This window comes from Echinococcus granulosus (assembly GCF_000524195.1).
Source record: "Echinococcus granulosus chromosome Unknown EG_S00166, whole genome shotgun sequence".
NCBI classification, from domain to species: Eukaryota; Metazoa; Platyhelminthes; class Cestoda; order Cyclophyllidea; family Taeniidae; genus Echinococcus; species Echinococcus granulosus.
The window spans coordinates 40,749-64,308 of record NW_020170546.1 but is presented as its reverse complement, the minus strand read 5'-3'; the positions used below and the strand labels follow the sequence as shown (position 1 = coordinate 64,308).

At 41.4% G+C, this 23,560-nt stretch overlaps 2 protein-coding genes across 2 annotated transcripts; both read left to right on the top strand. All coding sequences in view use genetic code 11, as the record gives it.

Annotated features, from left to right (window-relative positions):
• Positions 1-6,369: 6,369 nt before the first annotated feature.
• EGR_09773 (Protein CLEC16A) lies at positions 6,370-20,707 on the top strand (the record flags this gene model as incomplete). The annotated part of the gene is made up of 18 exons (XM_024499022.1): positions 6,370-6,437; positions 7,332-7,460; positions 7,496-7,629; positions 7,670-7,924; positions 8,502-8,625; positions 10,913-11,126; positions 11,813-12,253; positions 12,524-12,587; positions 12,877-13,143; positions 15,619-15,668; positions 17,020-17,086; positions 17,775-17,932; positions 18,338-18,806; positions 19,143-19,185; positions 19,322-19,430; positions 19,592-19,851; positions 20,320-20,546; positions 20,625-20,707. The coding sequence occupies 18 exons, from the start codon at positions 6,370-6,372 to the stop codon at positions 20,705-20,707; spliced, it is 3,162 nt and encodes a 1,053-aa protein (XP_024346563.1).
• Positions 20,708-21,959: 1,252 nt separating this feature from the next.
• Positions 21,960-23,362, top strand: EGR_09772 (hypothetical protein; the record flags this gene model as incomplete). Its single annotated transcript, XM_024499021.1, has 4 exons — positions 21,960-21,994; positions 22,439-22,485; positions 22,522-22,598; positions 22,640-23,362. 4 exons carry the CDS (start codon positions 21,960-21,962, stop codon positions 23,360-23,362), a joined length of 882 nt encoding a protein of 293 aa, XP_024346562.1.
• Positions 23,363-23,560: the final 198 nt, after the last annotated feature.

Sequence of the window (23,560 nt, the reverse complement as noted above, 5' to 3'; positions counted from 1 at the left end):
GCTCTTCTCCTAACTAACTTCAATCAAGGATGTCATTTTAGAGAATACTTTTATGACCTTTACCTTAGCACGCCCATTCCATGCATCAGAAAGAAGGGAAAGACAGAAAGGAAAAAAGTGTACAAAGAAGGAAATAAAGGAGAAAATGGCAGTCGCAAGAATACTAGCCTTAAAGTAGGATCATTTGGTAAAGGGCGGTGTTATTGGGAACAAGGGTTTCTGTCTGTTTCGCCTTGCCACTCTGTTCTCACTTCGGCGCTACTCAGCCATATCCGTCTGGATACCATCCAGTTAGTAGGGAGGTGGAACAGGTATCGCTTGTTCAATCCATTAACATCTTTTTTACAAGTATCCTATGGGCATTTGGCTCTTAAGGTAGAGTTTGCTTTCCGCTGTCACCAATTTATTGACTCGATGCCTGCCTGAAGATGAAAAAAGGCCCAATACACATCACCTATAGAAGGGCATGTTTGCTGCTGCCATGGCCCAAAGACAAGGCCCTGAGCAGGATAAGATGGCAGAGCTTCAAGTGACCTATTACCAAAGCCAAGAGTTAAATAACTGAAGTGTTACATTGACGGAAAGCTTAACCGAACTAGGAAAAATTGTCTTAATGAAAGACGGTAGCAAGTCAAATCAGAGATATAAAATTTAGGGAGCTCTGCAAATGTTCTTCGTTATCACTCTGAAGGGGGTTTGTTTGCCCAGCAATAACACTGAAAAGAAAAGCTCTTCCATCACAATGACCGCAAAATTACCCAATAGATTACTTTCCAAGGGAAAGTGAAAAAGTGGGCGTGGATTGTGTCAGCATGGTAAAGAGCGAAGAAAGTATTTAAAGTTCATTTTTCCTTTAATCGGTTTCGAATGAACGATTACCTCTTAATAATTAGGAGCAAAACACCATAAGTTGTGCTTAAAATTCCGCAAAAAAATACTGTGGTGTCATCTTGGTGCAATGGCTTCCATTCAGCGGATTTCACTTAGTCGTTCTAAATAAACGCTATGATATTTGCGCCGTATAGTTGTACTGATCTTTTCCTACCTTTATGCCTACCTAATTGTACTTCGCAAGGCCTTACGAGCGATATGGATGTTCCTATACAACTAACTGTCTCAGCTCATTGTGCCAGGCGGTGCAACTAGCAAAGTTCAAGTCTGCCAAAATATTCTGCTGAGGAACTAATAAATTGCCTGCATGCATTCTGCAATGATGTCGACTGTAATGAATTTTCCCAAAGTTGAAGATTTATTGACTCCTCTTCGGATGAAATGGCGACATTGTGATTGAATTACTGTTGCTCCGATATTCGCACCCTGTCTAGACATTATTTTGAGCAATAAGACGTAAACATTAAAGGTTGTGTTGCCTTGACATCCTAAATGAACACATTCTCTGAAGCCATATACATTCCTTTACGTGTCACACAACACAAAATCGGCTTTGTGACTTTAATCCATTAACTGTTTCACGGAAAATGATGTCATTTTCCGCTTCCCTTACACGAAGAATACATGTACCTACGTTTAACAAATACTCCAATTCCTATTTGATAAGAAAACTATTAACGACTGAGCCGGCATTCAGGTTTAATGATCTAGGGAGATGCTACAAACTGCACCTTTGCAAAGATGTTAATTACATAAACATGCTGCTGTGCCTTCAAAATTTTCTCTTTAACCTCCAGCATAACTTGTATGCCTTTTTGGATTCTCGCCCTGATCAAGATGATCCGACAGTGTGAACGACCAAACTATAAAAAATAGAGATTTAATAACAAATCTGCAGAAATTCCATAAATTAAAAAATTTACGCTTAAAACTGTCAATAAGTTTGTTTAAAGCGTTCATTTTATCTGCTGTATCCCTCAAACTCTAAAAATTTGCTATACTTAACACTGGATGAGGTGTGATATGGTCCAGGATGATCATCAGATCATTCTTGTAAGTAGATGATGAATACATTAAATATAAATAAACACTTATAATTCCAGAAGTTCTCTTTAAATGTCCTTAGAATTTTGGAATCTAATATTTCAATTTTATCCCAGCGCAACAAATAATATAGTTACAATGATCGCTTTTGAGGAATCCTATGCAAAACGGAGTATTCACCATTGAGGCATCATTGGCGAAAGTGTGAAATAATTCACCGTACTGCAGATCACCATAATCAAGGTAATTTCTCATTATGCTTAGGTGAGGTAAGAGACAGCAATATATGCTCCAGCGGCCATGATATCTACCATGTCGGAGGGCAAGTCGTTAGATAAAATCCATTTCCCTCATATGATGATCAATAGCCAGAGAAGCGTTTCGGTAGGAAGTTGGTGAAGCCTGTGGAAACAGCATTGCGTAAAGATGTTTATCAATCCAATAACACTAACGTATGTGCTGATCCATTATTTCAGAGGATCGACCAGTTGAAAGCATCCACCTCCAATTTGGAATAGTCGAACGGGCATTCACTAGATGCTGAGCATCAAGGACTTAGCATATTTTTGATGCTAATTCAGGTGGAAGGTAGGTGATTTTACAATGCGAGCTATTTTGTGACAAAATGATTGAAAAGCATGCGATTGTCAGTGGCGTGGAAATCAGATAAATGAAATGTGGTGAAAGCGAAGTAAATGCTTAGAGTAGAAAGTAGAGAATAATATAACCCACCATCATCAAGAGAGGCTAGCATAGATTAACTGCGTGACAGAGATGTAGAGGTTTAAATAATTTTTTTTTCTTGGGAGAAGTATTAGACTGACCTTACAACGATGTCAACTCATTGGTTCTCTCCACGTTGTCCAATTGGGAATCACACAGTCACCACCCCTGCCTAGCTCACCTCCGTCTGATAATAAAGAATGCAATAAATGACAATGAGAACCCGTAATCCTCCGTGCACACTGAAATCTTGCATCAGCAATGGCATCGATACCGCTGCCTGTTTTACTGCCAATAAATACCTACCCGATGTGACAGCAAACCAATCCTTAGGGAGTCACTGCGCGGTAGCAGTTTGTGTTATACGTGTCAAGCGGCATTCGAATTAATGAAATACTGGCCTGTAAAAAGTGTTTAAAGCTTGTAGAATGCAATATTGTTATGAGGAATTAAATTTGAAAAAAACCCTAACATCAACTACAAAACTATAAATAATTTCAGGGTGCTGCAAGCCGAAGCATCAGTATAAGTGGAATTTGTTAAGGTGAGAGAAATTATGAAACCAGAACAGCCTAGCTTTGATGCAGTCATCCATGTTCCATGTCGCGTTGTCCTTCTATACATTAGCTAAGGATTTCATCCCATGTTGGTGTACTGGGTAGTCTCGTCCGTCAGTGGCGTAACTTTTCCTGGAAGGAATGATGATTTATTGGGCCTTCACTCCCCTGACCTACCTGGAGGTTGTAGTAACGTTTAATTTTAGCTGGTTTTGCTTTCGTATTTTTGTAAGTTAATTTTACTCATCCTTAGAGCTGTCCCTCTCCCTCAGTTCGCTTGTAGGCTACGTCATTGAGAAATAAACAAATCACGTCGCCTCAACTCAGTTTAGTTTGAACACCGAAATCCCACCTGAATTAATTAATAGGTGCCCTTGTAAATACTTCCTTGGGTGGAGATTTAATCTCGGTGACTTCACTTCTATTGCTTGCCTAATGCAGATCTGCTATGCGATGTTATCGAGCGTGTTACTGTCACATTAACAGTCGTAGAGGACTCAAACGGATTCGATTCAATCAGGTTCAAAGGTGCTACAGTGTTTTGAAAAAGTGAATTCGTGTTTCTTGTATCTAGATTAGCATTAGAGCAAGCCCAGGTATTTGCACACAAAAAATTAAACGAAAAACCAAATAACAGAAGAAATCAAAGAGCAATCTTGAAAAAGTTGCCAATTGTAGTGGCCCATTTTGTGGGTTTTGAACAAATTTTTACGAAATATCGCTCCTGTGAGAAAGTTAATGTGTCCCTCTACAGTTCACTTTCAGCACATTCTGTTCCAGTCACAACTACTAGTTTGTGGCCCATAATGGAGTAGAATTCAGAATAGCATCAACTGAAATGATTGGAAACTGTGAAGCGCAGCGGCCCGGTAAAATGAGAGCCGAGGATCAGCTAAAGCCGATCACCGGGAATTCCAAGTCATTAACGCCTGTGATTATTCTGTATTTGCTTAACAAGAAGTGGCCTCCATTTTTTGGCATCCGCCGCTATTAAAGGCATGGAAGATCGTTATTCGCGCCTCCTGTAAACCATTGCGATGACCAATGACTGGGAGTGCAGAAAATCTGGCTTCACGAATGATGTAAGCATATGGATTAGGAAACGGCTATCTCCATGCCATCGGGGTACCATACTCTCCTCATATTTGTCAGTACGTGTTTGCAAAGTCGAAATCACAGAAGAAGAGACTAGGAATTCTCCGTAACTTTAAGCCTAGTATAACACCATACCACAAACTACCCATTTTTGGTGTGCATGGCGTTTGTTTGCGTCTCAGTAGCATGCCTTTTACTGGTTCACACCTGATTCCCCTCAATACTACAAAGAGCAAATGAAATTGCCTAGATAGATGGAATGCACCAAGATGGAAATGGCCGTAATAAAGAGGTAAAGAGAATGCCTTTCAAAATTTATGCCGAAAAAAACTCCCTCATGATGTGAAGAAATGCGCAATAAGTGTGATGAATGAATGAGCATAACAAAATTCATTCTTCTTCTTCCCGACCCCTACAGCTGTCAACATTAACAAGCTCCCTTTCAAGACCACAATTATGAGCTGTGATCTAGGAAACGTAAGGCCGATTTTGTGGTTAATACCTCCAATCCGTGTTCGCAATGCTAAATTACTTGTTAAACGATGGTTTGCCATGTCAACCTAATTTGTTAAGGGTCAGTTAGAAACACGCAAAGGGGTGAGGTTGATTGGCGCATGCACTACATGAAACTCGATATGCACGAAACAGTGTAGGATGTGATACCAATTCTCACATCAAAAAAAGCAGCCCAAGCTATGTCATTTCTGCATTTCTGCATTCTCGGTCAGGTAAACCCCACATTTTTGATCAACTGATCGCCGTTAGCGCATGGAGAGAGCAAAATTCAATGAACCTCCTTCTCATTCTCACTCCAAACCTCTATATGAGTGATGGATAACAGGGCCCAAGTACACTGTTGACCCGTTCGAAGCAGGCACAGAAAGAGCTGCTCTGAGTGCGTTTCGAATCGCCTCCTTGTGTAGAACCTTTGCACAACACGGTCCTCAATGAATGACATTTCCAATGCTGCAGGGCTTTTTAGCAAGCAGCATAGAAATTAAGAACCAGGATTACAGTTGTGACATCAGATTTTTCCAAGCGGGGCCTACGACAGGGCACCAAGAGATTAACAAATTCAAAATACAAAGAGAACACATGGGGGACTTTGGCTTCATGAAAGCACTCTCTCTCTGCCTTAAAAACTGCATTTATTAAATTTCGCAGTTCCTATGGGGATTCAAAATGGTAGTGAGTGAAGCCGATTGTCGATCACGTGATGCTTCGAAAATGGGCTACTTACACACATCAGAATCGTGTAATTGCGTCGAAACAATTTGAGAAACTTAACGGTTATTCAGATCAATGATTTTGTTAATCTATAATAAAATTAGCTGGCTACAAATGCTCTCGTAGGTATTTTGAAAAGAGGAGCTTGATTGCATTACCCATAGCACCAATCAATGCGGTCTTGATAAACATGTAGCGTCCCGAGACTTCCCTGAAGACGAAAGAAGACACAATACTTGGGCAGAACATATATTCAGCACAGAGAAGGTGTCTGGGCTATTGGCATGGCCCGAAAGGCTAGGCCACCTAGTGAGGTACAAGAGGGCTCATTCAAAGTCCAAAAGTAGTGCTTTACCAATACCAAGGGATAAACCACTATCGTATTACAAACAGATGTGTGTAAGGTAGATCATAACGGATCATTTCGTTCTGTAGCCGTAGAATAATTATTGAGTGAGCTGATTGGTACATAAACAAGAAAACTGTTCACAATAGGGTTAAAATTAGAAAAAAAACACTTTTTAAATTTTATTCCAAAACTTAGTGAAGCTCTAGTATGTAGAACTCCTACTTTAGCAATAGCGTGCCTGGACCAAGACGTAGTTAAGGTAATTTGTTTGCAAATCGGTGACAAACTTGCATACCAGATCATCACTCAAATATTCAGCAAAAAGTCTAATTTAAGGGTAACCAAGGCTTAGAGTCACTTAGTTTCTTGCCTGAAAAGGGTGGTACCAAAGTTTTAGTGCACGTGTAAAAGCATTTTAATAACATTGATAAGGATACTGATTCCGCTTTTGATTGGAGCACTTGTTTGGAAGCCGTGTAAATAATGTTTTCTAGGTCAAAGAATTCAAGTTTACATAAACCTAGGAAACTCCATTCTCTTGAGTACTTAAAGTAAGATGTCTGTAGGACATAAATGACGTGACGCAATGCTTTTATATCAGATGCATTTGAAGTAGTTATTTTGTACGTATGTGGAGTTTTGGCCCCCTTGATTTGTTCGTAACTGATATGACGACTTTTGTGAATATCAAACCAAAAAATAATTGTTTTTGCACTCCTAGAGATGTGAAACTTCTCTTGACTAGTTCTCATTTCAAAGCAAATACTCCGGTTCTATGATTTCTGGTTTTTCGTTTGCATAGATAATAGAGCATTGACTGGAAAAAGTCATTAGGTTTGTTGGCAACAGCGACTTTGTTTTTTTTTGCAGATATTATACGGGCATTTGCACCGATTTAACTGTTGCTTAAAACTATTATCAGAAAATGCACCTTGATTTCACTTCGTTGTTTTGGCGTTTTATAAGTCTTCAGCCCCTGATTTCGTTAGTAATCCATCATCCCACTTTATTGTGTGGGTTGTTCTTTGTTTATGTCCTTGTACTCTGTGTTATGATCGATTTATGTTGTTGGCCCTTTGGGACCCATAGCCTAACATTGATGCGACATCTCCTTTAACTTAGCTATCATTTACTAAGGTACTGTGAATAGTTTCGCCTTTATCTGGTTGTGGTGCTTCACCGTTAAGGCCATTAGTTTTCTGGACTTTTTATCAACTGACATGTATTTGCGATCGGTATCGCAAAGTAGTTGATAGTGTAACGCGAACTGTGCATTAAATTTATGTGTAGGGTTTATTGCAATCAGTAAGCAGTTGACTTAACTCCGTCGTGTTACCAGTCGTGCACACTTGGAGCCATTGTTTCGGGGTTAGATAACCCATAGGGTACACTGTTTCCAGTTCGAGCATGACGTTCTGGTTGGTGTGCTTTTGTTCTTTTTCCAGGTACCTCTATTATGTGCTTCAAAAGAACTGCGAATCCGCAGATTGTAACGCCGACGAGGTAGTTGAATGTTTGCGCCTCTTCTCCGAGATCATCGTATGGGGTGACCAAAATGACGGATCAATTATGGAGTAATGCCAGCTACCACTAACTCTTTCCATTTTAGCTTCTTCTGGGAGCAAAATGCCCTCGAATTGCTCATTCGCTACATTGAGCGCCAACAGGATCGCAGCGTCTGCATTCAACTCCTTCAAACGCTCAATATCCTCTTCGAGAACCTCACTAACAACCGTGCAATTTGTAGGTCTTTGACGGCTGTCATTAACTCCCTCTCCGGTAGATTACCTCCTCTCGCAGAACCACACCAATGGCATAATTCTGCATGATTTTGACTTCAATGACGAGGAGATTATTGGCTACTATATTGCCTTTTTGAAATCCCTCACTTTCCGTATGAACGAAGATACTATTAACTTCTTCTACGACGAGGCACATTCAAGCTTTCCGGTCTACCAAAGGGCCCTGCGGTTTTTTAACCACTCAGAGAATATGGTGCGAATAGCTGTGCGAACTATCACACTCAACATCTTCAAGGGTTCGTATTTCTATCGATGGATAGGAGGACATTTGAATAAAAACGGTTTTTGGACTCTTAAATAGAAAGAACAGACTGCAGGGGCAGAAATTGTACTGATTCCACATATTCTTATGCTACATATACGCATCCTAGTGCTCATTCCAGATGTTTTGGTATGTCTGAACCATTCTGATGCAACTAATGTGTACCGACTTTTTGAGATCGGAAATGTTCTTCAATAGCGGTATTCACGGTTCCCATTGACAAAACCTTTCGCCTCTTGTCTCATGCTAGGAGCCGGATCACAACTAACGGACGGACGTATGGTCGTCTTTGAAACGTTCGCGTCAGCTGAATGTCTACCTGCAGCGCCGATCATTATTACTCATAATAGGACAAACTTGAAGCTTATTATTGCACATAATGTCGTCGCAATAGCATTCCCTTCTATGTCACTTTCATTTTGTCGCCTCTAGTGCTTCTCGTCCATCTCGCCTTATTTACTCCATCGTCGAGATGTACAGATTGCGTTGGTGTTTACCCAGCATAACCTAGTTTAATTTAGGGTGCTAACTCATCTGTGTCTTGCTTGTAGTTCGTCACGTGCCTTGTTCCCTCTATGTCTACGCGCACACCTCGGTGCCGTACTTTTCGCATCTGATGGAGGAAGTTCGCAAGACCGCGTGTGCTATCAACGAGTCACTATGCCTTACGAATCGGTAGGCAATAGAATTTTTCACTTCGCATTTGTCTTAGCTAATATGCGATCTTGCATTTCTTTGGCATCTATACGTGATCATAAGATCCCCGATTGACCAATAGGGTTTGGGCTTTTGTCGTCAGGCTCCCTCGTTACCTTTTAGCCCATTTTCCAACTTGTCTGCTGTAAAAGTTTAAACAATAGTTAAATTTCTTATTTTAAAGTATTGAAGCAAATACTTGTTCCTTTTTACCACCGAAATTGTTTGTTCCCATCCTTTGCAACGCCTACTATTATAATTACTTTCAGCCAAAATGTCTTGTCCACTGTTGCTTGGATCATTGCAGAATTGTTGCGAAAACGCATTCAGCTGTTAAATTTGGTAGTATTTTTGCAGTTTTTGCCTTCTTGGCTAAAAGCGACTTGATCTAAAAGCTGCTAATGCAGTGATAAGGTATCGGTCAGCCTTCTAAACATTATTGAAGCTATACCCCAAGTAGCATCATTGTTGCAATACGCCAGTAGAATTTAGCTTTTTGACCCATTCTTTCGTGAGATTTAGTCGAAGTTTAATACTTTCTTAATAATATCAACTGGTCTGAAGTTACTAGATACTTGAAAATGCCCAAAATTACCATGAAGAGTTGTTTTTCACGACTATACGAATATTCTGCTCTGGATTGCAAATATGGTACAATACATATCATGAAGTAGGCAAAGTAATTCTAATTTACCTCGTATAACGCTGGATACTTCCTTTTCCATTATGACCAAGTTCTTTTTTTGTGGTGACTTACAGTCAACCCATAGGGCTTAACCTCAGGAGATACTTATGCTTTGACATTCAAATCTTACTTTTAGCTTTTACACTTTTAGTCTTATTAGCTGAATCGTTTTAAATTTTTATTTCTAATCAAAAACAAGTTATTTGAACGCAGGTTTACGATTGGCGAAATGTAGCCAGTTAAACTGTTGCCATGGTTTCAACCATCAGGGTTAAGTTTCTCACGCAGAGCTAAAAAATTTGTGAGACTTGACATAACTCGCAAAACGTATGGAGTAATTTCTATGTGGCACAAAACGTACGTGTCAAGCTGTCACTGCTTCTTTACTGCTTCCTACTACTTTTCTGTCATTTGTTAACCTCAAATCATAAAGTGTTGGTTGAGTAATTCCGCTTTTTATGATTTCGGCTTGTGTTTTACGAACCGAGATTAGCGCGTTTCCGCGACCCCGGATTCCTTTCAACTATTTTGTATGGTGCTTAGCGAAGGTGTGGTGAGTGACAAACGTACCGCCCGGAAGCGATTCAAATTAATAATGTGGTTTTTATGACAAATTACTCAAAAGTAGCTGCATTACATTCAGATAGACCAGCTATCATTAATCATGAAAAATTGACGCCATAAATGATGGGAGATTAAGATGTGGAAGACAACTTCTGGTAGTGTCCAACGAAAAAGATAATGAAACAACTGGGAATGGGAAGTCGCGAACGCTACTATGCAAATGGGTGTCAAATGTCATGCATTAGTAGCTGCCAGTAAGCCTCAAGGGTTGTCAATTTGCTGCTCCTCACTCGTTCATTTAAAGCGTGCCATTTTTGCGTCGCTCAATGGCTGACTTATGAGGGGACGTGGCCCTTAGGTTCTAACCTTTATTAAGGGAGCAGTTATTTCATTAGTTATCCTAAAACGACCCACTTATTATCCAATGCACACTGCTCAGACATTCACTACTTTGTTTTCAGACGATTGTGCCTACTTTTTGTGTATTGGTGAAATGTGGTTGCAACTGTGTGTTGTTCTTTTCCCACACCTTCGAAGTGAAGCTTTCGCAACTCTTAAAAGGAAAACGTACCGTTAGACTGGTGCACGTCTACGCTTGATAAAGTGCATATGTAAAGATTAGTGTATCTGGCAAGTTCTTACAGCTTTAAAATAAGCTGATGGAGTGAGGTCTACTAAAATCCCTGAAGCTTTTTCAGGGACCTCATATTTGCTTGTGTGTATGTAGTTTCAGATATGCTTTCTTTTAATCGAGGAAAAGGCGGGGTTTGCTTGTGCAGCCGTGCCTATTTCATCGAAGGACTCAAGAGCATAGTTCCCTTTTTTGGGTCGATTGTTAGAACGTCAGGCGACTATGATAAATTTCATCTTTGGGATGCCTTTCCTATCGAAGGTACCGCGGCCATATTGTATCGTACTAAAGAGGTTCTATAATGCAGAATTTCCCTTCGTGTGAAGGAGCCCTAAAACTCAAAGCAGATGGTTTGAATATTTCCTAACGAATATTTTCCCCTCCAGATTGGCCAGCCGGGGTCACATTGAGGATCTGGTGGCAGAGACGGGTGACCACCTCCACTACATCGACGACATCTTCGCGCTGGGCATCCCTGATCTCACCAACGTTCTCATCCTCGTTCTCCTCCAGCGCCTCCTCCTGCCCGTCTACGTCTACTCCCTCATCAAACGACATCCACCTTCGTGCCTCAAAAGCCAAAATAACGACAAGTCCAAGGTAAGCCGCATCGTTAGCACCACTATATTCGCGTGGACACGTCCCATACCCTTAAGCGTTATTTCACTTCAACTGTCCTTTTCTTCTTGCTCCTTTGCAGCACTCTTTTTTGGTGGAAGGTTTTTATATAGGTAACGGTTGGAATAATTTGCCTCTGCCTCTTTGCCACTTAAGTATTTGGTACTTTTTAACTATATTTTAAAAATTTACACCGTTGCTTATCAATCGTTGTTAGATAGACCCTGAACACTTAAATGCCTCCTGATAATGATCATATGATAAGAAGCGAAATTGTTGCTCTCAGGTGCAAATGTCTGCTAAATTTAAGCTCGGAATTTACACTACTTGTGCCGTAATTTTGGTACCCAGAAGGGACGATTTATCGTTCCTTATGTCTAATGAGGTAACAGGTTCAATGCTTTCATTTGTAAATCTGAAAAGAAATCCAAGTAAATCACAAATTTTTTTCCTGCATGGATCGTGAGTTCGGCAATTAAAGAGGCGTCTGTCTGTCGACAAATTTCTATTGGTTAACTTTCACAGTGCATTGCTTCTTCTCGCTAATCCTAGCAGCAGTAAATTCCCCTAGAATGTTTTCTTTCTCAATTGATTTATGTGATCTTCCTGGGCTGAACAATATAGCTAACGAGAGTCAAAAAGATCTTATTCATTTATTCGGGTTTTAGGATGCCTCCTCCTCATCCCGCGGTTCCTACCTTTTCCATGCTGTCGCCATGTTCCTCCTCGCTGAAGTCTTCACCATTCTCCACCAACCCGAACTTATCCGTGTTCTCACCGAGGCTATTCTAATCGGTGATCTTACCCTCTTACCCTCTCCTCCCCCACTCATCACCACCGCAGGTGAGGTGGAGGATGCAGAGAAGAGAGCAAATCCAGGCACACCAGCAGCCGAAGGCGGCGATGTTCTGGTTCACCTGCGCGCCGCGCACCACGGAAAGCGTGCGATTAGGTGTATGCCTCCTGGCAGCCGTCTTCAAGCTTTTCTCAAAACTATTGCTGCTTGTGGAGCTGTGAATCTTCTTCGCGGCGGTGGTGGGGAGTGGCCAGTTTCTTCCAACCTGGATGATGATATTGCCAGGTGTTCGGAGTGCATTCGAAACTATCTTGTGGGTTGTTATATAAGATGTGTACGAATTCTGGAACTCTTTATTTTTAAGTGGGAGCGGAAGATAGATGAGCTTGATTCACATTCACCACATTCAAACAAGTTTTAGTGATGGTAAGGAATCATACTGATAAGTTAATCCTTATTCATACTTGGCGATGCACTGATATGGATAATCGCATGCAAATACCAACGAGGTATATTTAGACTCGCACGAATATCTTTGCTTGCTTGATATCCACTTTGCTCTTTCACTTTCCCTTCTTGATAGAATGGTGGCAGAAATCAGAGCAGCCAGTTCTCAAATTCTCCCGCTTCTCATCAATCCTTGTCAGGTAAGAAACTGATTTAATTGGACATGTAAGTGTTCCAGATTTTCTCAGCGTCATTAATCATTACAAACTTTTGCACTTTGGGTATATGCATCAATGTTTAATTTCGCCGTTTTCTGATCTGCCTATCCACCTCGATATAATTCACTGATCAGCTCACCTAACCATCCTGGATTTATGTTCATCCATGTATCTACGAATACTTATTTGGGAGTTATTTAGCGATTCCCAGTTCAACCATCTTTCTTGCATTCATCCATCTCAAATAATTACTTCTCTTTTTCGTCTCTAGAGTTCACTACACAGATAGCCGTACCGCCCACAGGGGTATCTCCACCCACCCCTCGTCAAAGTCTAATTCAGTCATTGTCGTCGACTCTGGCAACACAGGGAAATGGCAGTGGTAGTGATGGTAGCGGCGGGGGTGATGGTGGAAGCTTCAGTCTCACCGGAAAACCCTTCCTTCGCGCCCTATTTCGCTCCCTGGAAGTCGGCCCTGGCACCGACTACGACACCTTCTTTGCCCTCTCCCTCCTTATCGCCATCAAACAGAATGGAGGTGAGGTTATTTTTTCCCTAAAAAGGTCTAAAATATTACATATGAGGCCTACTCTACGCGTCCTGATTTATTTCAACCCTTTAAAGTAGGCCTGGGTTTGCGGACTTGAAGTCTCACATTTTAGCCCATTTTAAATTTAGTCATCGGAAATCTCGGAATGACTATGCATTTTTTGAAGGACTTAAAATGCCTGCTACCCGATTTTTTATCTGATCCTGGATTACTATGTTTGCAAATAGTTTGAGTTTAGTTTAAGACGGTGAGGTAGCTATTGGATTTTCTTGGTAGCATTCGAAATGATCAAGAAAATGGTCTACGTTTGTCGCCTTTCCTGTAGTTGAAAAAAAATGTAGGGTTTTAAATAATTTGGCCAGCTTTATCGAAGAGAGCGTGGAGCAGATGTCTCTTCTGGTTTTTTCTACATGCATCTTAAAAGATTGGATTTAAAGACACTTTCAGGAACTGCCGTGAGCGCTCTTTTTACTACCACCTTGCCCAAGTTTTCAATAAGCAGTGGAAATTTCAAATGTGAAAAAAGGATAGGAACAGTGGAAAAGAAGTTTGTATAATTTTATTTTTAAGTAAGGATTATGGTGATATTATGTACTTCATTGACATGCGTTTCTTCCTTCTGCGATTCCCCCAATAGTTGTTTTTCTGCCTTTTTGGTGGTCTTTCCCCATTCCGTCGGTACGTCCGTAGCATTTGACACCCACGACATCAGCATGGCCATTGCTTAAAATTTCGCACCTTTTTGCAGATGGCTATCGCAGAAGTGACTTTTTCCCTCACTGGTTACCTATCTCAGCAGAGATGATTTTTTGCTTACAAGGCGCACCTTCCGTCCACAATGCTTTCAGGTCATGACAGAATACCGTCTTTCTCTGGTGATTTCTATCCAAAATTGCATGAATGTTAACGTTACCACAAGGGGCACGTCACAGGGCACACTCAGACACGTCATTCACCTCTTCAGGTTTAAAATACATGGTGCAAAAATCTTTGAATTTTTTCAAGCACACGTATCCGTATTATCAGAGGGACCACTTTGGTGGAAGAAATTTGTGTAACTGATCTTACTCTGACGACTTTTTGCTTATAGCTTTTTTAGACCAGCGAGGAATTTTATTTCCATTTTAACAGACTGCCAAGTAAAGGTTGTCCCGTTTTTGGTACACAGCTTGCTGCGATAAATAGTTGTAGAGGTGTGCGTTATTTTTATTGGCACGGCGCTCCATTTTCCTGCTGCTTTCTTGACCACATATCATAAAAATGGTTGAATTTTGTGACTGGTTGAAAATTGTCCACTTTCGTTCCAAACCAGCAAACTGAACTCCATAGTTTCAGTTCACTGGGAGGTGGGTATATTAAGCTTTGGTTATCTATCTTATGTTAGCTTGATTTTTCGATTTGCCGAAACTCTTGTTTGCGTGATTTGGATTCTTTTTACACAAATATTCTTTTAATTACGTAGGTATTACTCATTTTGCCCAAGCTTAAAATTATTTGTAAAATTAATCACTTAATGGCACGGATTTTAATCGCCTCAACTACAAATTTTTTGGCATTGTCTGAAATGAGGCTGTGACTATGTTTATTGTTGACTGATGGAGCGATAATTGATTTCCGTGTAAAGGTGGTTTAAAGTTATCGAGTGCCTAGGAAGGGGTTGCCTCACACATGTTGTACAACTGTCATTTTGTCTTGAGCGGAATCTCACGACGGGCAGAAGACTTTTGGATCGAGGAGTAACGCCGCCTCTTATTTTCTTCTACCTTGCTTTCCCCCCTGTTGAATTGCTTTAGGGGAGCCTATTATTCTAATGTATTCAAGGATAAATGAGGTTCTGCAGTTGGCAGTGGCCAATGGAAATACAAAGAATATGGGGAGATTGAACCACTTCAAGTCCTCAGCAGTCATTCGTTGCGTAAACACAAGCCGAATCTCCGACATACTAGTATTGGTAGGCAATGAAGAAATCAGCACTGAGGCACTTTTTTCTTCCTTTTATTCTCGACGGGATTCAAGCGCAAGCAGTAGATGCAGTCAGCGTAATTCTACCTTTTAATTTCAAGCCGCTGATGAAAGAGTGCTTAAATCGCAATAGTAAGATGAGGTGAAACAACATTCCAGGCCTGCAATATGTATATATATCTATATACATATAATGTCATCATTTAAGTCAATGCAGTAAATTGCAGTATTTCCTGTTCTCAAATAGGACTTTTTTCTTTTTTGTATTCTAGTAGCCACGAATGGACAAGCAAGCTCTAAATCCTCAGATTATGGTGTGCACCTCTTTTTTTCCCTCCTTCCTTTCCTCCCTTCTGCTAACCCTTTTGTTGGCACTGTTTTAGTCTGTCATTTTTCCACACGCTCTTATCCGTGTATAATATTAACTCACCACCTTTAATTTTGCGAGATTGTCATCTATCAATGTCTAACCTTAAATAATGTATTTGTTTTTGTTTGCAGGTTTGGACGAGGGAACCCTAGCTTTGGCTCAGTTGCACACTCCCACACAGGTGAGATTTGAGTTATTTTGCATTTGAAGTATTGATTTAATGCCATTTCTGTTTCCGTCATCCCATCATCCTTGGTGTATAAAGTGGCTAAATATCTAGTAATTCAGCTCCCTAGGTCTCTTACGGATAGGTAATGCGACAGGCTAGGGTGGAGGGATACTCTACTAGTAGGGTGTAGAAGGACTGGAAATCTACGGGCGGGGTCCTCTGGCCATTTTGCCAATATGGTGGCAGAATCAGCGGAAGGGTGAAGGGTCCGCATAGTCACCTGTTTCAGTAAAAGTGGTAAGCGGCATTAACAGGGCTTTGTGCCACCTTCGTGGAGGCTGTCTTGGGGGAACTAGATGGACTAATGAACATTGCATACTGATTAACTACCATCTCAGGGCGAAGGGAACGGTGCTAATTTCCCATCATGGTGAGGTGGATTCAAACCATCTTTTTCAATAAATTTTTTCTACGGCCTTAGACTGGCCGGTGTTTTACACTGAGCGTACTGTGCACTAAAACTTCATCTTTGTGGAATCTCCCATTTATTGTGTTGCCATTGTTAGGTCGTCTCTCGGGATTTTCAAGTTTCAATTGAATCTACACTATTTTGTAGTGACTGTCGTACAAATGGTTCTGAGTTAATTTATTTGAGTCTCACTTCGTGACCGCTTATGGTGCGGATCTTAAAATTTGGGTGGCTGCTAGCCGGTAAACGTAGCTACCTTGGCCTTTCTGTCATGAGTCTCCGCAGGTTCAGCCATCGAAAGCAGTTGCCTTTCTCCCACGGTAGCCTTCACTGAAGCATCAACAAGAGCTGAAATTCTTCAGAAAGAGCAAAACTCGTCGCACATTGTCATCGATATAACGCCCAAGCTATTCCTGAAGACGGCACAAAGCGCATGCATGGGAAACTTGTTTCATCAACTTCTCAGGTCAGATCCTTCACACTTATGGCGCGAAGCTTAATTGCCAGGTTGTAGTCACTTTCCCAAGTGGAAGAGTCTGTGAATCTCACGCGCATGTTACGCATTACGGAAGACAGTACGCCCCGATTATTACCAATTATTTGTTGTTTGCTTCTTTCACCTTGTAAAAACCCACCAGGGGCAAAGGTGTCCATCTATAGGACAACGTTCAAAGACCCCATCTTCCGCCGGTTTTAGCCCGCTTTCTTATTCACAAATCTGGGATGTTTGAATAAGCCTTTCTCGGTACTTTTTGATTATGATAGCATAATAAACTGCTGATTTCTCGCTTATAAACTCTGAACTCATCTGACACCCACTGAAATGTGGAATGGAAGTAAGCTTTGTGTCTATTGTTTACTCCTTACATACCGAAATTTTTACTTGCTTTGTAGGATTTGCCCTGCAATTCTATGCTCATCACCAAACTCCTCGATATTATTATCGACGCCGCCAAAATGGGTGAGTTCCCCTGTTGTCTTGCTTACCCTCACAAAGTACACAACTGGCTCTTTATTTCACTGCCGATACACTGCCCTTTCCTCCTGTTGCCCTGGTAACAAATTGGGCACTTGGGCTATTCATATGCTCCGGTTACTGCCGTATACGTTTCTTTGTTAAGTAGGCAACTCAGAAGTTTACTTCATCGTCAACGAACAAAAGAAAAGGGGCAATTTTTGTTACTTTTTCGCCTGTCTTCTTATCAGTAACGACTTTCCTAACTTAAGATGTACTAATTGCCATAACCGTGGTACGGACTCGTCTTTTACCATTCATGTCACCTGTCTCACATATTTTCTTTGGTGCTTCAGAAAGGCTTATATCTAAATGAATTAGGTGGTTAGTAATGAGGAAGGTCATCTGTAACGGTAGACCTACAATGGACGGACCGTGAAAAGGAAGTCAACTCTTTGGCGTGACTATAGGTGAAGGAACCAAAGGGAAACTTATGGTTAACAAGTAGGGATATTGAGGACTTTACACTTTTCTGAGCAGTGGTCAAGTTGCGATGAACTTAGCACTGAGCGTCGAGGAGCAGCTTTGTATTTGCGTATTTCATCAGACTAGCGTGCGTGACAATTTCTTTAGAAATAACTTGAGTAGGAAACATTATACACACACTAAACTGTCTCCCTTCTTGTTCAAACAGGTAGTCGAGTGCGGGTGGCCACTCTTAATTTGGCTCTCTTTCTCTTCGTCCTTGTGACTCGTGACGCCTCCCACAACTGCCAACTCACAGACAACCATAGGCAGCAGTTGGAAGCGGCTTTCCTAGAATCACGTGCCATTCTGGCCGATCTCTACTTGGTGAGCCAACTCCTCCTGTTAGTGGTTTCATCTCGAGTATTTCAACTCTTTGAAATCCTACTGCTACTACAAAAGAAGAGCTTTTTATACAAGAGGTTAGGGTTTAAGGCCAACCAGGAGTAGTTTGTAGCGGTACGCCTCTGGACTATCAGGTGACAATAAAGCTCGTGCAGTTTTTGCTCTGCCCCGTGGCACTTATAAAGGGTGTGCTTTTGTTTATGTTCATGCACTGTCAAGCACAAATATTCGTCTCTTCATTATGCTCTCCCTAGCTTACTGGTTATTTGTCGATACCCCAATATCGCGAAGTCTTGGTTAAACCTGTTAGGTGTGCCCCAAGCTTCTCTTATTCATGGACTCATTCAACTCAATCTGCGGCTGTTGCAAACATCTCTCAATTTTTAGACTGAGCCGGATTTCGCCGACATCTTCGAGTACGAGGTGTGCCGTTTTCGCAGTCAGAAGCTCAGCCCCTCCAAACTTCTCGAAAATACCGCCTTCCTGTTCTCCCACGCAGATGACGCCCTTAAGCTGTTATCCAACCGTTCTGAAGAGAATCTCACCGAGCTGCACAACTCTAACGACCCTACCTCCTCGCTTGTCACTCCTCTGCAGCCACGAGGTCCTCTAGAAGGCCCGCCCTATACTACACTGCCTTTCAGCCAACTGGAACACATCCAGCGCATCATCGCCGTCTACATATGTCTCCATGGCTACCTCTGCGAATACATATTCACAAGGGAAACGAGCGCAGGCGAACCACTAAACGAGGTCACTTCACCAGCGCTAGAACGGATTCCTGCGTTTGCATCGTTTGGAGATATTCCACCCAGCAATAAAGTCCTGGTGCCAATTTCGTGTTCAATTGACACAAGTGAGTTTGCTGCGGGATAAGCTGATATGTGAAATTCTTGGTAAATTTTCTGCAACTACTATACTCTTAATCCGATTGGCTAGAACGATGCGATGCATTGTTTTAACACTACTAGTAAATGTAATTTCTTTTGTATTTTAAGAAATGATGGGGTTTATTGGTAGACTTCGACACTACCGATGTAAAAATAATTTTCCTACGTATACATGAAAGATGGTGAAAAACACCCAAAGAAGAGGAATGCAACATGCGTCGGTGAACAACCTAAATGTCCATATTTTGTTACGCTTAGAAACTGCTTTGCTTACGTTGCCCCTTCCATTTGACCTTCCCTAGGCGAGCATCGGCTCTTTGGTTGCGAGGTGGAACAGCAGAATGGGTAGGTTGGCCTTTTACTCCTCATATTGCCGACAAAATAATTTTTCCGAAGCTGAGCTTCCAGTAGCTACGCAACTTTGGTGCAAGAGTTTACGGCTACAGTGAAACTAACATTGTCCCTACCCCTCTCGTTTTAGACGATCCGAAAAACGTTATCTTATTATCACCGATGTGCAATTTATTTCGATAATACCAAGTCATCGCAAAATGGGTTTCGGAATCGTCGCTTTTTGTGGACTCATTCAGGTACTTCCCTCTTTCCACTTCCTCCCCCTTATTTGGTCTTGGAACATGCAAAACACGTTTGCATTCAGCCTGGTAGCTTGCTTGATTCCAAGCACGTCCGATATAGAGCATAGTTGTCGGCTGAAATAATTTCAGCATCATTTGCTTTGTTTATCGTCTAGGACACCGAACTTCGGTGTGATCCAACAGACGACTGTGTGTTGAACATCGTGGTCTACAAGCCAGGTGACCGATCTGGGCTCACCATTAGGCGAATTATGACGGAGACAGGAATTGCCTCCTCCTCTCCATTGCCCAATGTGTTTCCCAGCATGAATGCGAAACTGCGTTTCTGCACCTCTTTCCAGTGCTCCGTATTCCACAGAATGGTGACTCATAGCCTTGAGAAGATCGTTGCTGCAAAACAGGAAAAATTAAAACAGTTAGTTTTCATTTCCCTTTTGAAATCCCTAATTTTGCTTGTCCGTCTTATCTTATATCACACCTCAATGACTTGGTGACATTTATTCGTCATGTTATGCAATTGTTCGTTTTACTGGGTCTTCACAAGCTCGGCCATCCACACCTGACGCCTTTCTTCTGCGGTGGATGGCCAGATGTCCTAGATGTAAGTTCCTTCGTAGCCATCAGTGAAAGCCGTCACATTCTATATAATTTGTTAAAATTGTTGATCATATGCAACCGTACTACAGATTTTGTAATATCTGAGGCATCATTGAAGCCAGAAATTTGTAAGCACCTCAAACGCGGTGGGTGAGGGACTGGTGCCCTGGGTACGGATCGAATTTTGGTGAGAGGATATGCTTAACCACAAACCACTACTCATTTGAAGTGCTACTAGCCTTCTGTCACTGAAACAAATATTGTCAAAGCTACTTGCACCTTTTAGACTATTGAACGTATCGGATAAGCCCACCCGCCCAAGTGGTCAGTTCTTATTAAGCGAAGAATCATCCAATCAATCACGTCCACGTTCTCCACCCATGACCACAAAACCATTGAGAACCACTGGTTCTGCGCCTACCACCCTCCTTCAAAAAGCCAGGGCTTATTCACTCTCTTCCACCGCTGCTATTAATAGTCACGTATCTGACGCTAGTCATCATTCTACCGCAAGTTAGATTCTCTCCATTTTCAATGTTAAGATTGAAGACACATCTTCATGTTACCAACTTTAATGGTGTATTTTTTTAGGCAAGACGACAGAGGAGATGCAGGCCATAGCAATGGTGGACCTCTCACGTCGAGCCAACATCTTTAAGACCACGTCCGAGTAGCCCGTTTTTCGCTGTGATGGAAGATAGCAGTGTACAGCTCCGTCTTTTCCCTCTCGTCTTTATACCGCCTTACTTGGTTATCGATGAGAAATAAAACCTCAATTGCCTATGAGTATGTAAATCGGATGAGTTCTTGAGAGGTCAATTAATTATGAGGGGTGTCAGTGGCAGGCTGAAACTATCCAGCTAGCAATAAGTATCAGGGGGGCAGAATTCCGTCCTAAGGCAGTTCTTTATCACGTGCACCAAATTCGCCATAGGGATTAGTCAGGACGCGCGAGTCATCTTTGGACAGTTTGCTCTACTGTCTCGGTGCCTAGTTTTTGTCTGGGTTTGTTAATCATTCATCCCTTGTGTAGCCTGGTGATGCAGTCAAGTGTTCAGCGGATGTCACCGTGAAAGGGAACCGTCAGAGAGCTTAAGCAATCCAATGGTAATCACGGCGAAATCGCGCTCAAACGCCAAAATTGAATTGCCTTAAAAACGACAATCATGGGGCCACTACATCAAGCACGAAGATGTTTCCATTGCATGAGAGAATGACATCGTCATCTCGGTTCTTTCAACTGGATAGAACCTCAAATTGCAGTTACGCTTAGTCGAAGTGCTAGAAAGGCGATCAAGAGGACGTAAAAAAGAACAGGTGGCCCAGCCATTAGGCAAGCTTTCCGACTAACAATCACCGGCCTACGAAACGCGCTAACTGTGGAGTAAAATTCAATCGCGAGCGGTGCATGATCTGTGGATCTCTTACAGTATACTTCACAAGCGAATGAAGTCGCTTATCTAGCCGGTATCACTAAGATGCCCAGCTAATAGTAGATTCTATTTCATAAAGGTAGAACGTGTCTAAAGCGCCTTCCCCCCACAATGGTTCCTGTACTACACCTATAACGCAGAGGTTATACTCTTCTCCTTGCACACTCGAAAGAATTTTTTAATGCATCTAATTTCTAACTTTTTTGAGGGCGTAATGTTTACTTTTTGATATTGTTTTTTGGGTTGCCTAATTGGGTCTTCAGGGGCAACACAGAAACCCAAATACACATAATTAAATATGCATATACATAAATTTCAGGTACTGATAGCTGCAACAATGCAACAATGCAGCAATGCACAATTTTTAAAATAGGCAAAATTTTAGGTTGTTAAAAGGTCAATAAATATTCTATAAGAGATTTACCTTTCCTATTTGTTTTACGCGATAGATCCGTCATTACATAGCTCGAATGTACTACAAATTAATTGGTCAATGATTCAACCAATCACCCGTCTGCTATTCTTGATGTAATATACATATCAGTCTACGGTCTGGTGTCTTTTATTGCGTTAATCCTTTATGGTCGATGCTCGTAAAGGTTTATATTTTATTTAGGTTGGAATCGTCCTAAACTTGGCCATAAGTTAGCATTTGGTTTTTAGCGCAGCTCACGATATGAGCGAAATCATTCCTGTGACTGTTTTTTTGCCTCACACCTTTGATTTCACTGAGTTCTCATTTTCCATCTTCTAAAGGCTTACTCAAAATCTTTGATCTTTGGGACATTTTGCTGCTATTTCGGTGGTATTGCGTTGGGGGCGTTATTTTTACTCACACTAGACGATTTGTGTTCATTTGTGTTCACTACGGTACCTAATTGGTAGTGTATCACACTACTGTCGTGCGTTTTTTCTTTTTAAAAGGTGTTTACCACTGTTTTTTGTTTTGCAGAACTCTATTATTTATCGTAGTCTTAATCATGCGCTGGTAAGCATGAGGACAGCTATGAAGGAAATAGGTAAGATGATGATATGTTTTATCCCCGCGTTGCTAGATAACGATTCTCCGAAAACTCATCCTCTAAAGAATCGCGTAAAATGCATTTCTATCGATGCAAATCATTGCTCAAATGTGCGCTGCTATGATTTTTTAATGCAGTTCTTTTAAATTAGGAAAATGGTTTTGCACTTTCACATGAGAAGGATCGAAAGGCGGTAGATGAGTGCCAAGAAGACGGAACGGACGAGTCAGTTGTTTCAGTGAACGAGATCTACCAACTTGGTATTGAGGACAAAGAGAACAACGAGGTTTATCTCCTCGATTTTGTAGATAGCTTAAAAGTTTCCTATTCCGTAGAAGTCCCCGATACCAGCCAGGGAGGCTTGGAGACCCTTCCCCCTTTCATTCACGATTGTTTATTTGCCGAATATCTCTCTTGTACAGCGTCTGATGTCCTCTCCAAAATTTCGGCATCTCTTGAATCGTGGATGGATGAGGTTGATGAAGGCAAATTCATCTCGCGTCATTTGGCAGCTTTCGATGAGTTAATCGTCCTTCGAAAGCAAATCTTTACCCTCCTAAAACTCTTTGTCCCCAATCCTGATGTCAGGGAGGGTTTTGATTGCACGACCGCTGATTTGGACCGTTATCTCCTGCGGATTATCCGAGATTTGAGTAATAATAATAGAAATCTCGGAAGCGAAGCGTCTACAGGATATCCTGTTGTTTCGGTTTGCACCGAACCGGAGCATTGTGTCCATGTATTAAGGCAACGGGTTCTGACGCTGCTGCAGACCCTTCTGCCTAACCTTCTCCTACCCGAATCTTTCGATCTGAAGCGTGATTTGCAGGATTTGATCAATGCAATCTATTCGTATAACATGCCTAAATTTTAAATTACGCGTCCGAAGAGAATCTTCCACCGCCTCACTACCTGCGCATTTTTGTAATATCTATGTACACATTGGCAACGCTTTTTACGCCTTCAATTGGAGTCTTTTATTCGTACTTATTTTAAGAGTAAATAAGAATTTTATTGATCTCTACCTTGATTAGTGTCTATTCCTTAATTCATAGAACTTTGACTTTAAGTG